General features: G+C 38.4%; 1 protein-coding gene across 4 annotated transcripts in view; it reads left to right on the forward strand.

Annotated features, from left to right (window-relative positions):
• FBXO36 (F-box protein 36) overlaps positions 1-16,727 on the forward strand; it is an 85,366-nt gene that overhangs the window by 37,484 nt on the left and 31,155 nt on the right. For 3 of the 4 annotated variants that reach the window (XR_012490140.2, XR_012490138.2, XM_074314660.2), the window contains exon 2: positions 892-1,000. Coding sequence is in view for 1 of the 4 variants with exons in the window: in XM_074314660.2 (XP_074170761.2) it covers positions 892-1,000 (109 nt within the window). In the remaining 3 variants the exon portion in view is untranslated. Of the gene's footprint in view, positions 1-891; positions 1,021-16,727 lie in introns of all 4 variants that reach the window. The other variant, XR_012490141.2, reaches the window with a different exon arrangement.

Here is a 16,727-nt window from a genome sequence, read left to right on the forward strand (position 1 = left end):
CTTAATAAATTTGCCTTGGGCAGAGCCTACCTGAGTGTAACTTCAGTGTCCTTTCCTGATTATGCTAGTACAGGAAGAACCCAAAACTGGGAAGCCAAGCAGTTTCTCTGCACGTGTGTCTCCTAAAGCATCTTCCCTTGCAGCCCTAATGCAAAAATAGTTCAGTTTGTTGCTCAAGTTCTTGGGACTTTTCTCATCTCAATTGACTACCCAGTTCCATTACAGGTTGAAAAGCATGAGCTAAGCTGGTAAAGCTTCAAGGGGCTTCTCATCAGGCCTGGTAGACACTGCCACGTAATCAACATTGAACTTAAGTGCAGTCTGTAACCATGGAAATGAGGTTTCCTTCAGATAAACCAAAATGCTCATAGAAGTCAAATGGCCTGTCAGCAAATGGATTACCAAGAAGTGTCCTTTGTAATGACACTTTCATGCATCAAACAATGCATAATGGTATTTCCCCCGGTCTAGTCCACATAACTGTTGCTCTCTAGGAGTATCCACTCATCCTGTCTGCCTTGTAGATGGGAAGGGAGGCAGAGGGTGGAGCCATTACACTGGAAGTAACTTGGCTCTCCAAGTTAGAGAATCTGTATTCTCAGAGATCTTCAAGAAACAGCCATTTGGCTCTGGGTGGTTTTGATATCAATTGACTTGATAGATTTTTAAGATTCCTTCCTGTACTTTGATTTTGTGACCCCTAATTGTTAAGGAAAATGTTCACGGATGCACAGACCTCACTTCTAATTTGATGTGATGCTAGATTGCAAAGTTATAGCTGATGCTGGACGTACGGCCTTAAGTGCCCGCCCTTTTCAAAACCCCAGATCTACTCGTAGCTGCTGATGTTGAAATCAGTTTTAATTCATAGCACCTTCTGTTCAATCACAGGTCATCTTTAGATGGTGGAAGATCTCTCTGAGGAGTGAGTATCGATCAACAAAACCTGGAGAAGTAAAAGAATCTCACGAGAACTTCCTAGAGAATTCACATCTTCAAGGTAAAAAGAGAACATGTCAGGTACTTATTGCTGTCAAGTTCCCTTTAATTAGCGATAGGTTTTTGTCAGAGAAGTATCAAAGATATCATTTGACAAATTGATATGTCATTATGTGCTTAATTAGATACAGCAGGTAGAGTAGAACATTGGGTTCTTAAATAGAAAATAGTTTACATAGCCTAAATTTCTTTTGGGAAAAATTATAAAGTGTTTAAGATTCCAGGTTACATGTAGATTCCATTAATAATCTTAAATCATATAAATATAATTTTTTGGCACAATAGTTAATTAAAATGGGTTTCCTTTAGTTACAAATAAATTAAAAGATTATTTGAAAACATAATCAAATTATCAAGTCCTTCAATTCTTCTGTATTTTAGCATTCATTTAAAATCGCTACCATTTCTTTTAATATCAAAGTCTGCTTGAGTAGTCTCTATCAAGTAAATACTTGGACTTAATAATAGAAAGTGTCCTCCAATTTCTCCTATGCTTTTTTCCTTCTCAATGTGAAAATTTCACTCCTAAAAAGTAGACAAAACTGCTTTTTAGAAAAACTCCCTGTGGGGAGAGAGCCCCAGAGAGCATTTTCCAGGCTCTGGGCCTCACGTGGAAAGGTGCTGGCTCGGGTAGTAGATGGCTGTTGGCTGTGGCTAGTTGGCCATCAGCTGTAGCCGGTTAGCCCGTTGGCCAATGATATAACTGCCGCGGCTGTGGTGGAGAGGGAGTGGAGGAGAGTCGAGTCGGTCGGTTGGCAGAAAAGCGGACGTCGTGTGAATCCAGCCGCCAGTGAGACTATAGTGGTATGACTCCCCTACCTATGGCTCCATGGGTGTTCCTTTTTGGCCTCACCATATCCTGCGTTCTTGTGTGGGGAGCAGGAGCAGAGACCCCGCAGGCGACCCCGCAGGCCGCCCCACACAACACTCCCCGTACCCATAACCCAGCTTTTACAGTACTCAAAATGTGTCCAAAAATGTACATAAACCCACTGTTTTCACTGGATTATTTTGAAGCAAATCTCAGTTGTTGCATCATTTTATCCTAAACTATCTCAGTATGTGTCTCTGAAAAGACTCTCTTTTACTAAACTCTTTAATAATTATTCCTTAATAAAATTTTAAAGCTGGAAGGCACTTTAGAAATTCTTATTTTATTAGGAATAAACAATGTTATTAATATCAAGCAATTTAATATACATGTTCTCATTCTATTGTTACAAAATCCTTGTGAAGTAAATAGTATTACTCCCATTTCACAAACAAGATCCAGAAAGGGTGTGACTTTACAGGGTCCCACAACTAATGACTGACATTGCTAGGACTAAACATTGAGAGTTGAAAATCAGGTATGTTAATCTTACTTCTAAAAGGCACACTCTAGGTGGATCTTTGATAATCAACATTCTTTAAAAACATTCTATTATTTAACATTATAGCGTGTACTAGTTCTTTTTCTAGAAAAAGAGTAGGTTTGATTTTGTTTTGTTTCCTTAAATATTAAATAGTTAAACGTGTGGATGGATTGTTTTCCATTCCTGATGTTGCACACATTTTATTTCGTTAACTTCTTTAAGCAAGTATTTATAAAATTCACTATTGGCTTAAAAAGACCATGTTGAAGAAAGACTGTCCACATTTCATTGACCAAAAAAAAAAAAAATCAGCCCAGGCCTTCCCTCCTTATTTAATTGTGGAATAGACATGTTTCTGCAGAGATATGTGGTTATAAAATAAACTTCTAGAAAGCACTTTTCATTTTCACGTTATGATTCATTTTATTTTCTGAGCCCTGTTGTACCTAACCCAGACTATAGATCTAGTGAGTGCGGAATATTTTTGGAGAGGTCACGCGATTTTCTGACTGACTCCCACAAAACCCTGGTGATGGGGGGTTGGGCCTGACAGATTGGAGGCCATTGTCTTCTGAGTAGAGGCTTAAGGGCCAAATCCTCTTGCTTTCCTCCAACAACCCCGCCCCCTAATAAGATGCTGGGGTGGGGATGGGGCACCATCAGGATCAGGATAACGACGTGTGGGATTCCTGATCTTGGAAGAATAGGCAGTAAAGTGAGAATTTAAGGATCAGCTGAGGCCTGGCTTCCTGATGAGCCCTCCTGCCTGGAGAGAGGACAGGGGAGGGACTCAGTGCACCCAAACAGGCTTTTTAAATTGCAGTTTGAGAGCGGCACTTCTCAGGGCTGCCTGGTGGCCTGTCCATAGCAACAGCACTGAGATACCCGATTCAATCCGCCTGGCAAGTTCAGAAGCTTCCGTGTCTCACATTTTAGGCCTCCTTCAGCACCAAAGTCCCAGCAGACGGGAAAACTCCAAACCACACTGGTGTTGGTCCCCCTCATCCCCTTGGTTCTTGGGGAGTCCCTCACAAAGGCCTCTCTGCAGCAGAAAGAGGGGTGCACTGAGGCATAGAGTGGGGCCCAGAGACCAGCAGCCTGGGTGCAAATCTCTGTGCTGCCTCCCACTGTGTGACCGTAGGCCCAGCCTCCCCTCTCTGTGCTCCCGTTTCCTCCTCCGTAGGTACCTGGGGATAAAATGGTTACTCTGTGTGGTCTGAGAGCTTTAATGACCTGACGTGTGAACAGTGTTTAGAATGATTCAAAATCAGCTCTTAATCATTGTGTGCTGTGTCATTAAGAATAGGATGTTTGACTGTTTGTTTTTTCCCATCCCCTCTTTGTCATATTCCCAAGACCCCTTCCCCCAAGTGTTTTTCATCCCGAGTTCCTCTCCTGCTTAAATCCTACACATTGGTGACGTATCTCTAGAAACCCGGTTCCCCTTGGGGGCAGCCTGGCAGAGGAGCAGGACCAGCTTACTCCTGTGTCTTTCTTGGCCTCTAGCAGCATTTTCCTGGGGGTGACATGTTCTCTTAACTTCCAAAGGGCACCTCACTCTTTGTTTTCCTCCTGCCTCCCTGGCTCCTTCCTGGTCTCCTTGCTGCTCCTCCTTGTCTCTCCAAATCTAAATGCTGGGGTCCAGGGTTCAGCTCTCAGACCTCTTATCTGTCTGTAATCCCTGGGGGTTGGAGCAAGGCCCTGGCTTTAAATGCCATTCATAAACAGACTAGCCCCTTATCTCCAGCCTGCCCCTCTGCCTGAAAGTCCCCACTCAGATATTTATCTAGCTGCAACCCTGACAGCTCCACTTAAATGTCTACTAGGCTTTCAAATGGAATATGTCCAGAATTGCTTCTGATGGTCCCCTACCACATACCTCTATCCCCCCAAAAAAGTCAGACAAAAATTCTATAGTTATCCTTGGTTCCTTTCTTATATGCTAGATCGAATCCATCAAGAAAACTAGAATCCAAACTGTGGTAGACAGCCTCCAAGACGACTCCCAAAGATTACCCCCTCCCAATAGTCACACTTTTGTGTAATCCCTCCCACACTGCACCTAGGTCAACTGTGCAGCCAACAGAATTCAGCAGAATTGATGGCATATCACTTTCAAGATTAAGTTATAAATGACACTGCAACCTGTCTTTTCTCTCTTTTTCCCCCTTTCGCTCTCAATTTCATCACTTGCTCTGGGGGAAGCCCAGTGGAGAGGCCCATGGGGTTCTGAAGACTGAGGCCTCCATCCAACAGCCATGTGCGTGAGCTTCCTTAGAAGAGGCCCCTCTAGCCTCAGAGGCAAACACATGATGTCTTTCTTGACTGTAACCTCACGAGGGGCAAACCCTGAGCCAAAACCATCCAGCCAAGCCCTTTCAAGATTCCCGAACCTCGGAAACTGTGAGATAATCAGTGTTTACTGTGAGAAGCCAGTAAATTCGGGGGTAATTTGTTACACAACAATAGGTAACAAATTCACAAATGCTCCTCACCATCTCCCGTTCTGGTGCAACCAACGACAACCTTTCTCCCAGATGACTGAATTAGCCTTCTAACTTCTCACTCTTCCCACCCTTATCCCACACTAGTTTGTTCTTGGCACAGCAGCCAGAATCAGCCTTTCAAAACAAACACCAGGGCATGTTTTCTCTGCTTCCAACCCCTCAATGGCTTCCTGTCTCACATGGGTGAAAATCCAAGTCTTGCCGTGCTCGTTAGCCCCTCTCCTCTACTCCAGTCACACTGGCCTCCCTGGTGTTTCTTGCACAAACCAAGCGTACTCTTACCTCAGGACCTTTGCACTTGCTATTCCCTTTGTTAAGAATGTATTTTCCCAGGATTTCCCCATGATTTGTTCTTCATTCAGGTCTCTGCTGAAAATGCCTCATTAGACAGTGTTTCCTGACCACTGTATAGAAAAGCACCACCTTCTCTCTTGCCCTGTCTCCCATAACACTTATCACCACAGGCTGGACTCTGTGTTTCATGTTTGTTTGTTTATTGTCTGTTTCTATCGCTAGAATATAAGGTCCATGGTAGGGACTTTGCTTATTAATGGGTCTTCGGCTCCCATCTAGAACAATGCCTGGTACATAGCTCAATAATTTGTTGTATGAAGTATTTGAGAGAAGTCTTAGAGTGATACGAAGGTAAACTCTAAAACAGATCCTTCTAAATTATAAGTCTGGTCCTAATAGAGTTCAGGTTTCTGATCAATAGTTTGTTCCAGGGTTGGGGGGCTGCTGGAGAATCAACACCAAGATTAAAATCACACTACCGGCTAATTTTAAGATGGTTTTTCAAGCTCAGGAACCAATGTCTTATTAATCATTCTATTTTCGAGATCAGGTTCATAGTAGGCACTTAGTATATGTTTGTTACAATAAATGAATGAAGACATATTTTTTGATAAAGTAACTGTTTACAATAATGTAAATAAAATTACTGTGCTCAAACTATATTTTCATGACTCTAAATCATATAAGAGCACAAGGAGTAAATTTTAGTACTTACTCGTGTTTTTATACCCTGGAGGGTTATAAGCTGCACTAAAAGAATGCATCATATAAATCTACATGAGTCTGCTAGGGCTGCCATCACAAAATACCACCAATTTTGTGATTTAAACAACAGAAATTTATCTTCCCACAGTTCTAGAGGATGGAAGTTCAAGACCAAGGTGCTTGCACAGTTGGCTTCCTTTAAGGCCTCTCTCCTTGACTTGTAGACGGCCACCTTCTCGCCGTGTGTGGCCTTTCCTCTACGCGCATGAGCATCCGTGGGGTCTGTGTGTCCACATTTCCTCTTCTTATCGGAATACCAGTCAAATAGGATGAGACCCCACCTATGAGACCTAATTAACCCACTTACCGCTCTGAAGGCCTCTGTCTCAATACACTCACACTCAAGGGTACCCAGGTTTTTAGGGCTTCAGCATAGGAATTTGGGGGAGGTGGGGAGGACACAATTTAGTCCACAACAAAATCCAAACTTTCCATGTAGAGAATTTCCTGATATTTTATAAGCAGAGTATATCTTCATTAAATTAGTAAGGCATGATGACTAATTAGTTCTAATAATTACTATTGATTCTTATTGCTGCTGTAACAAATTACCACAAATTTAGTAGCTTAAATAATAAAAATTTATTATCTTACATTTCTAGAGTTCAGGAGACTCATCGGGCTAAAATCAAGGTATTGATAGGACTGTGTTTTTCCTGAAGGCTCTAGGGGAGACTCTCTTTCCTTGCCTCTTCCAGATTCTACAGGCTCTGGCATTCTTTGGCTTGTGGCTTCTTCCTCCATCTTAAAAGCCAGCAATGGCAGGTCCAGTCTTTCTCACTCTGACGCTGCTTCAGTGATCACTTCTCTCTGTCTATGACCTTGCTGCCTCCCTCCCTGCTTCTAAGGACACTTGTGATGACAGAGAGCCCACCCAATTAATCCAGGACAATCTCCCTATCTCAATATCTTTAATCACACTTGCAGAGTCCATTTTGCCATGTAAGGTCACATATTCTACAGTTTCTGGAGATTAGGATATGGGACATTTTGTGTGTGGGGGTCGCATTATTCTGTCTGCCACAGTAATATATGTTACAACAGCCTAAATTGCAAAATCAAAAACATTGCTGAATTTTTTTCCCCAAGGTTTGTGGTTTTAAAAGACAAAGCTCGTATGTTTATTATTTTAAAAGTCATCCATTCACTACAAAGTATAGAGAACTGTTGGCATGACTGTTAAGAGTGTTGCTTCATGCAGACTACCTCTGTGCATATCCTGGCTCCAAAACCCATTAGATATCTGACCCTGGGCAAATTATTGAATCTCTCTGGGCCTCAGTTTCCTCAACTGTTGATAATGGCAATAATTATTGTGGCATCTACTTCATAGGGTCCTTACGAGGAGTAATTGAATCGAAGTACTTAGAATTTGCCTAGCACATGATAAGTACTCAGTAAATTCTAGCTAGTACAGTTTTCAAAATTTAAAAGGGGAAATTCCTTCTCTCTTCTTCCAAGCTCCATTCCCCAGAGATAACTACTATAAATAGTTTCATTTGCATTTGACTTCTTTCTGTTTTAGATTGTGTGTGTGCTTGTTTACAAAAATAGAATCTTTAGTTCTTTAATTTGTTTTTGCACTTAATATGTTGTGAACATTCTTCTGTTAGTATACACAAAGGACCCTGCTGTTTTCCAAGACTATCTGGTATTCCATTGTACAAATATACAATCCTCAATTGATGGGCATTTTCAAAACACTTTAGGCACATTCTAGGACATATTTTCTTTGCGCACGTACATGGAAATGTCAGTGACATAGATTTATTTCTAGACGTGGAATTGCTGGTCCAAAGATATGTACATTATAAATTTTGATCGACATGGAGTATTTTATTTGAGGGTTGAATGCTTGAAAACCTTGCATTAGTTAAGGCTAACTTACAAAGGATGGTATTTCTGTTAACTAGCTTGAGTAGCACTGCCATCAGATTCAGCACAAATGTCGTTTACAATTTATTTGACCTTTATAATTATGCCAACTTTATATTTTTGCTATTTTTGAAATAATGTTAAAGTGGGTGACTTATTTCAATGTTCATAAAATGAGACTTCATTAATATTTGGATGTCACAATATTTCAATTTTGAGTAATTTAAAACCTTTGCAGGACCACGCCAAAAGGTCCTTGAAATTTGATCCTTTCCCACACTTAGAAAATGTCTCTGGGTTCCAATACCCCATAAGATTTATTTCTACTTTTGGTTTACAGGATTAATAAATAAAAAATACTATCATGTTTTATTGGTCCAGTAATTGTGTTGTGGCTGTATTACCAACAATAACCTTTCTTGCCTTGGTAGCCTGGCTGGGATTAAGTAGATGGGTTGGGGTTTGAATCTTGCAGAAAAATGGGATTGATGTTAACTATGGTCAAATGTCTCCATGGACATTTTGGACAGGACCAAATGTTCCCTAATCATTCAAAACCTACATACAATGCCAGCCACTTCGCTACACTTACAACCTGCCCTCCAGAAAAGCTGCTGTGTTCCTTATACTGCGTCCAACAGGATACAGAAGTTTTCTTATACCTTTCTCATCACTCATTATATATTGCTACTCTTTTTCATCTTTTCCAGTCAGATTGTGAAATTAGTATCTTGTTTAATTAACATGTTCCCCATAACGAGTAAGTTGAGCCTCCTGTCATGTTTAATTGCCTTTTACATTCTTTCTGTAATTTGCCCATTTGTACTCTTAGTCCATTTGTCTGTGAATTTTAAATTTTTTCTTTTTTCTCTGAGACCTTTCAAAACCTGAGGAATCATCTATAGATATTTTTTCCTAAATTGAATAAATAGAAATAACCAGGAAACTACCTTTTGGAAATATTTTTTAAATTTTAGTTAAAGGCAAAATGTGCCAATATAAACTCAATTGAAACTGCTGAGTCATGGGTTGAAATTGAATCCAACTTAAAATTAAGTTGTTTTCCAACTTGCGTGCATTTTATAGTTGGTTGTCCTTTTCTTTATTTCTTTTTTTTTTTTTTAACTTTTATTTGTTTAAGTGTGGTTTTCCAGGACCCATCAGCTCCAAGTCAAGTAGTTGTTTCACGCTAGTTGTGGAAGGCGCAGCTCACTAATTCCTTGGTTGAATTAGTGGCCCATGTGGGGATCCAACCGGCAACCTTGTTGTGAAGAGCACCGTGCTCTAACCAACTGAGCTTACCAGCCGCCCCTGGTTGTCCATTTTTAAGTTGGTTGCTTGAATCTTCGAATGAGTTGTAAGTGGTTGTTCAGTATTTAGGCCAATCCACAAAAATCCCTGTGATAAAACCAAATGATAACAACCATACTTTCTGAACCAAACAACAAAGATTTTTTTATTGCTGCTATTGCATGTGAAAGGAAACGTGGGAGACACAGTTTTGATGTCCAAGCTTTGAAATTTCCTTGGATATTTAGATGATTTGTGGGGAGAATGGAACTGAATGTTTGAAATGGGGACTATTGTGGGAAATTGGTAATACTAATATTTATGTCCTGAAATATTGGCTTGAGTTCTAAATCCCAGGAATACTGGTATACCAAGTACCAGAAAGTGGGAACGAACAGTCCTTCTTCCCAGGATGGGTCAGCCCATGGATTATGGATCCATTTTCTCTAAATCCTTTCTTCAGGCTTATATGTCCACCTTTGATCTGGACTTCATTTTCTCTTGCCTGATCACCACCTCTTAGTCTGCTTACTCCTCTTCTCTCTGCCCTCTCTGATGAGCCGCTCCTCGTCTTCAGCCTGGATTTCTAGGGTTTCTGCAGACTTGGGCCAGGGTTCTGTGGGTGGGGGGTGGGAGAGAGTGTTAGAGGCAGAAGCTCTGCGAGGAGCATGGGAACCAGTTTCTTGTATATCCTTCCCGAAATGGTTTATGCGTATAGACAAAATAAGTTAACACAAAAAGAAGAATCTTATACCTTGTGTCCTAGACTTTGCTCTTTAAAAGGTTTTAAATTCAGAAATATCTTCAACCTACACAAAAGAACAGAAAGTAATATCACAGATACCCAACACCACTAACCAACAAATGTGAACATGTGTCACATTTACTTCATTTTATCCAAATTATCAAATATGTGTCTTTTGATGTCTGTAGTATCTATAGTGTTCTCTTTTTTTTTCTTCCTTAATCATGGTAATTTGTGCTTTCTCCCTTTTTCTCTTGACCAATCTTGCTAGAAGTTTATTAATTTTATTAACTTTTTTCAAAGAACTAACCTGTAGCTCTACTGATTTTTCTCTATTTTTCATTAATTTTTATTATTGATTTCTGTTCTTTCCTCTGTTATTTCCTTCCTACTACTTTCTTTAGGTCTGGTTTGTTGTTCTTTTCCGAGTTTCTTGAGATGGAAGCTTAATCATTATGTTCAGCCATTTTTCCCCTAAATTTTCTTTAAGGGTTGTTGTAGCTATATCAGGTAAGTTTTGATAAGTTGTATCTTTATTCTCATTCAGATTAAAATACATCCTAAATTCCATTTTGATTTCTTCTTTGACTCATAGATTACTTGGAAACATTTTGTTTAATTTCTGAGTAGTTGGGAATTTTTCGGTTACTTTTTTCCTTGATTTCTAGCTTAATTGCATGTAATCAGCAAATCTACTTTGAATGGTTTTAATTTTTTGAATGGTTTTTGTTTTCTGTCATCTTTTCTAAGGGCCATATTAATCTTTTTATCATCCCAGTGTTATTATACATGCTGCTGAAGTGAGCATGAATATTTAATATCTTTTAAAAACATAAAAATGTTACATATACTGTCAAATTTCTACCCATCACCTATCTATTTACCTTCTATTCTCTCCCGTTAACTATTCAAAAATTGGTATTATGTCTCCAAGCATATTTTATTATACGCAGTTACAACTATACAAATAATATATACTAATTTTATGTTTAAGTTTTCACATAAATGGTATCATACTACCGTGTTTTCCCGAAAATAAGACCTAGCCAGATTATCAACTCTAATGCGTCTTTTGGAGCAAAAATTAATGTAAGACCTGGTTGGATATAATAATATAATATAATATAATATAATATAATATAATATAATATAATATAATATAATATAATATAATACCGGGTCTTATATAATATAAGACAGGGCCTTATATTAATTTTTGCTCCAAAAGATTCATTAGAGCTGATGGTCCAGCTAAGTCTTATTTTCAGGGAAATACGGTATATTGCTTTTCAACTTTGTTTTATTAATCAACACTGTTTTTGAGATTTACCCATGTTGATAGATGTAAACCTAGTTTATTCATTTCAATGACTTATGGTATTGTATTATATTATAAACCATAGTTTATTCAATCATTTCCCCTACTGAGGGTAGTTAGGTGTGGTTTTACTTTTTTGCAAAATAAATCTTCATTTATCCTTGTGCAGTGCATGAGTGTTTCTGTAAGTTGGGAGTGTAGAAGTGCATCTGTTGAATTGTAGGATTTGTGCCTCTTCATCTTTACTGGCTATTGACAATCTGTTCTCCACATGAGTTAATTAATTTATATGTCCATTCACGTTTTATGAGAAATGGCTCTTTCCCTATATTCTCACCAACATTTGGTGTAATAAGAGATACAGGTTAATTTTTGCCAAAGTTGGTGTGTAAATTCCCTGATTATTAATGAGGTTGAATATATTTTTTTATATTTATTGACCATTTGGGTTTTCCCTTCTGAGAATGGCTAATTCGTTTTCTTCATTTGTTTGGTGGTTTGTCTTTTTTGTATTGATTGTAGAAATTTATATATATATATATATATATGTTTTTTTGGTTTTTTTTTTTGAGTACCAATTCTTTGGTTTGGTTATATGTGCTACAGATATTTCACTAAGGTTTTGGCCTATCTTTTCACTTTGTTTATGTGTTTTTACCCATATAGAAATTTACCATTTTAATGCAATTCAAAATGGTCAATCTTTTACTATATAGCTTGTACTTTTGTGTGTTGTTTAAGAAATCACTCCCTACCTTGATTTCGTAAGAACATACTCCTATGGTTTTTTTTTTTCATACTCCCATGTTTAATTCTAAATATTTTATGATTTTTTTTCTCATATTTTGGTCTTTAACTTACCTAGTTTATTTTTTAATATGAGATTAAAGGTTATAATTTTTTTTTTCCTGAATGGCTGGTCAATGTTCCTAGCATCATTCATTTATGGGATAGTTTAATTATTCCACACTTTAAAAAAAATCTCGTCATTTACGTGTTCGAGATTCCTGTCATTTCCAGGATATTTAGTTCTATTGATCATTTGTCTTAACACCAACACTACTGCTTTAATTATAATCTTTATAGTGAGTTTTCTTACCTGTTAAGATGAATTCTTCTAAGTCTTCCTCCTATTCTTTACAAGGGCTGTTTTTCATAAATTTTTACTCTGCATGTGAAATTTAAGATCAGCTGGTAAAGCTGTGTAAAATTCCTGTTGAAATTTTAATTGGAAATGGATTGAACTTTTAGATTTTTGAGGGGAGAACTGGCATCCTTTGGTCTCCCCAACATGAGTATGATGTATCTCTCCATTTATTTAGAGCTTTATGTTTTTCAATAAAGTTTTCTTCATAAAGGTCTTCTATATCTTTTGTTCAAATTTCCACCAAACACCTTATATTTTTTGTAGCTAACAATAGAATCTTTTAAAAAATTGTTTTAAAAATTCTGTTTTAAGTTTTGGTTATATAAAACATGCGTGTTTCCAAAGGTGAAATTGTAAAACAATGTACATTCAAAGGTTTGCTTTCATCCCCACCTGCTCCACCCTTTCCTTCCCTTGCCAACTAGGTAACTATTTGTGTTTATTTTTATGTATCCTTTCTTCTTATATAAACAGTAACATTCTACTCCTATTGCTCCACACTTTACTTTTCCACCAGTATATTCTGGAAATTACTTCATGCCTTTCGGGATTTTGTTTTGTTTTAATAGCTGCATAGTGTTTCTTTGTGTGGATGCACCAGAATCCTAATAATTAAAGTTTGCATGTTTCCAATCTTGGGGTATTAGTAATACAAATAATACTGAATGAATAACCTGGTGCATGGGTCATTTCATATTTAGTCAACATATATTTGTGAGGTCATTGGGTCAAACATAAATGTATTAGGTCATAATTTTGAATTATTTGTTGCTGGTATATAGAGAAATGATACTGATCATTTTTCAGTAGAATTTCTTGACTTTTGTATGTTGGTATTTAGATAATCTGCAATAATGGCCGTTTTTCCTTCCTTTCTAACCCTGATACATTTTTATATCTTCCTTTTGTATTTTGCTTTAACCTGCAAAACAATGTTGAATAGAAATGGTGAGAACTAACGTTCTAGTTTTATGCCTGACATTAAAGGCTGTATAACATCAGGATTAGGAGATGTACTGTGAAGCAAACTGCTTGGTTCATCCCAAGTTTTCACTCTGTGACCTTTCTCACTATGTGACCATTGTGTGACGTGGGTAAGCCACTTACCCTCTCTGTTCCTCCTCTTTTTCTCTGTAAGATGTTAATAATAATAGTACCCATCTCAGAGTTACTGTGAGGATCAAATGACCGTGTGTATATGTGTGTCTGTGTGTGTGTATGTGTGTATAATGCACTATATATATAATGCACTATATATATGCATATATATATATGCAGTACCTGGCAAATACTGAATACTATACAAATCCATATGTTATTGTTATTATTATTGCTACTATTGTAACATTTTTGGTAACTACCCTATGTCAGGTTATCAGGTTAAAGAACTTCCCATTTATTGTTAGTTTTCTAGTTTTTATTCATAAATAGGTATTACAATTTTGTGAAACAGTTTTTCTACATTTTTGAGATGACACTTTTTTCCTGTTATCTGTTAAAATGGTAAGTGCTTTTAGTATATCTTTCTATGTTATTCCACTCTTGGATCATTCTGGGATTAACTCTGCAGGTCACAATTTATTTATGTTTTTTTATATGTTGATAGATTCAACTTCCTAATATTTTATTTAGAATTTTTACATTACCAAAGTAATGTTTTATATACAGTTTTCTTTTTGCCTACCATCATTGCTAGATAGAGCAACCACATAATTTGAGTTGGAGGTTTCCTTCTATTTCTATTCTTCGGAACGAATTAAATAAGATATGGATTGTATGTTCCTTGAGAGTTTATAAAGCTGACTTGTACAGCAGTGTGGACCTGAAGCTTTACTTGAGGTGTTTGTTTGTTTGTTTGTTTGTTTCAATCATTGGCTTCAATTTATTTACTGGTTACAGTGTGTCGGGGTTTCTATTTCTTCTTAAGGAAGAATTGGTAAGTTATATATTTCTAGAAGACTGTCCAAATTTTCTGATTTTAAGTTAATTTATGTAATGATTTTTCAAAGTCTCTGTTGTAGATACAATTATATTCACTTTTTAAACCACTGGATCCACACATTTTATTATGTAGAATTTTCCTTGTCACTTAGATTTAAATATGTACTAATTGCATCTATGTTGTCTTCTTTGACACATGAATTATTCAGAACTGTTTAAAACGTCCAAATGTTTTGGGGGTTGTTATGGATTGCATATGTTTCCCCGACATTCACATATTGAAGCCCCAAGCCCCAATGTGACTGCATTTGGAGGTAGGGCCTCTAGGGAAGTAATTAAGGTTAAATGAGGTCATAAAGGTGCAGCCCTGCTCTGAGGATTAGTGTCCTTATAACACTAGACAGTTTGCAAACAAGTCATGTGAGCACACAGTGTAATGGAGGCTACTTGCAAGCCAAGGGATGAGGCCTCAGAATGGAACCTACCACCACCTTGACCTTGAATTTCCGGACACCAAAACTGTGAGAAATAAGTTTCTGTTATGTAAGCCACCCAGTGTGTGGTATTTTGTTATGACAGCCCTAGCAAACTAATACAAGAATATTACACTTTTATTGATTTCTGAATGTATTACATTATGACCTGAGATCCTGGCCCTATGTGATATCAGCCCTTTGTTGGGTGTGGCCTAGTTCATAGTCAGATTTATAGATATTCCATGCATACCTGACATGAATCGAAAAGAATTGTTCTAAGTTTTAGGAGCAGGGTTCCTTCTACATCTGTCTTAGTTTGTTTTAGCTGTTAATAAAAATACAGACTGAGGAGCTTACACGACAAACATTTATTCCTCACAGTTCTGGAGATTGAGAAGTCCAAGATCAAGGTGCCAGCAGATTCAGGGTCTGGTGAGGACCCCCTTCTGGTTCATAGGTGGCATCTTCTCACTGTGTCCCCACATGCAGGAAACGTCAGGAAGCTCCCTGGGGTCTCTTTTAGAAGACCACTAATCCCCTTCACGTGGGCTCTACCCTCACGACTAATCACCCCCCAAAGACTCTACCTCCACATCTTCACACATTGGGGATTGGCTTTCAACATGTAAATTTTGGAGGAACATTAACATTCAATCTATAGCATTGTCTTTTTTTTTTTTTTTTTTTAAAGATTTTATTGGGGAAGGGGAACAGGACTTTATTGGGGAACAGTGTGTACTTCCAGGCCTTTTTTCCAAGTCAAGCTGTTGTCCTTTCAATCTTAGTTGTGGAGTGTGCTGTTCAGCTTCAAGTTGTTGTCATTTCAGTCTTAGTTGTGGAGGGCGAAGCTCAGCTCCAGGTCCAATTGCCATTTCTAGTTGCAGGGGGCCCAGCCCACCATCCCTTGCGGGAGTCGAGGAATCGAACTGGCAACCTTGTGGTTGAGAGCCCACTGGCCCATGTGGGAATCGAACCGGCAACCTTCGGAGTTAGGAGCATGGAGCTCTAACCACCTGAGCCACCAGGCCGGCCCTATTTTTTTTAAAACAGATTTTATTGGGGAAGGGGAACAATGTGTACTTCCAGGGCTTTTTCCAAGTCAAGTTGTTGTCCTTTCAAACTTAGTTGTTCAATCTTAGTTGTGGAGGGCGCAGCACAGCTCCAAATCCAGTTGCCGTTGTTAGTTGTAGGGGGCACAACCCACCATCCCTTGCGGGAGTCGAACCGGCAATCTTGTGGTTGAGAGGACGTGCTCCAACCAACTGAGCCATCAAGGAGCTCAGCATCAGCTCAGCTCAAGGTGCCCTGTTCAATCTTAGTTGCAGGGGGCGGAGCCCACCATCCCTTGCAGGAGTAGAGGAATCCAACTGGCAACCTTGTGGTTGAGAGCCCACTGGACCATGTGGGAATCGAACTGGCAATCTTTGGCGTTAGGAGCACGGAGTTCCATTGCCTGAGCCACTGGGCCGGCCCTATAGTAATGTCTATTTTTTTTTTATTAGTTTCAGGTTCACAAGACAAAGTAATACTTAGATGTTTATCATTTATATCCCTCACAATGTGTGAACCCCCCTCCCCCCATCCACTATCCCTCTGACATCGCACAGAGCCATTACATTTCCACTGTCTCTATTCCTAATGCTGTACTCCACTTCTTGTAATTATATACATACCTATATATACATAGATATATAAAATTATAGTTGGCATTCATTATTGTTCAGCTTCAGCTTCAGGTGTACAGTGCAGTGATCAGGCATCTACATCATCCCTGAGGTGGTCTCCCAAATGGGACAAGTGTCCATCGGATACCCTACAAAATCTTTACAACATTATCAATTTTATTCCCCAAATTAATTTTCAAAACCCCGTGGCCATCTTGTGGTTACTGTTTTCTAATCCCCTCACCTTCCCCCTTATCCCCACCCCCCTCCCATCTAGCAACCCTCAGTTTTTCCTCTACGTCTCCAAAACTGTTTCTAATTAGTTCATTCACTTATTCTTTTCTTCAGATT

Source organism: Rhinolophus sinicus, chromosome 17 (assembly GCF_057876585.1).
Source record: "Rhinolophus sinicus isolate RSI-liver-muscle chromosome 17, RSI-T2T, whole genome shotgun sequence".
Taxonomy (NCBI): domain Eukaryota; kingdom Metazoa; phylum Chordata; class Mammalia; order Chiroptera; family Rhinolophidae; genus Rhinolophus; species Rhinolophus sinicus.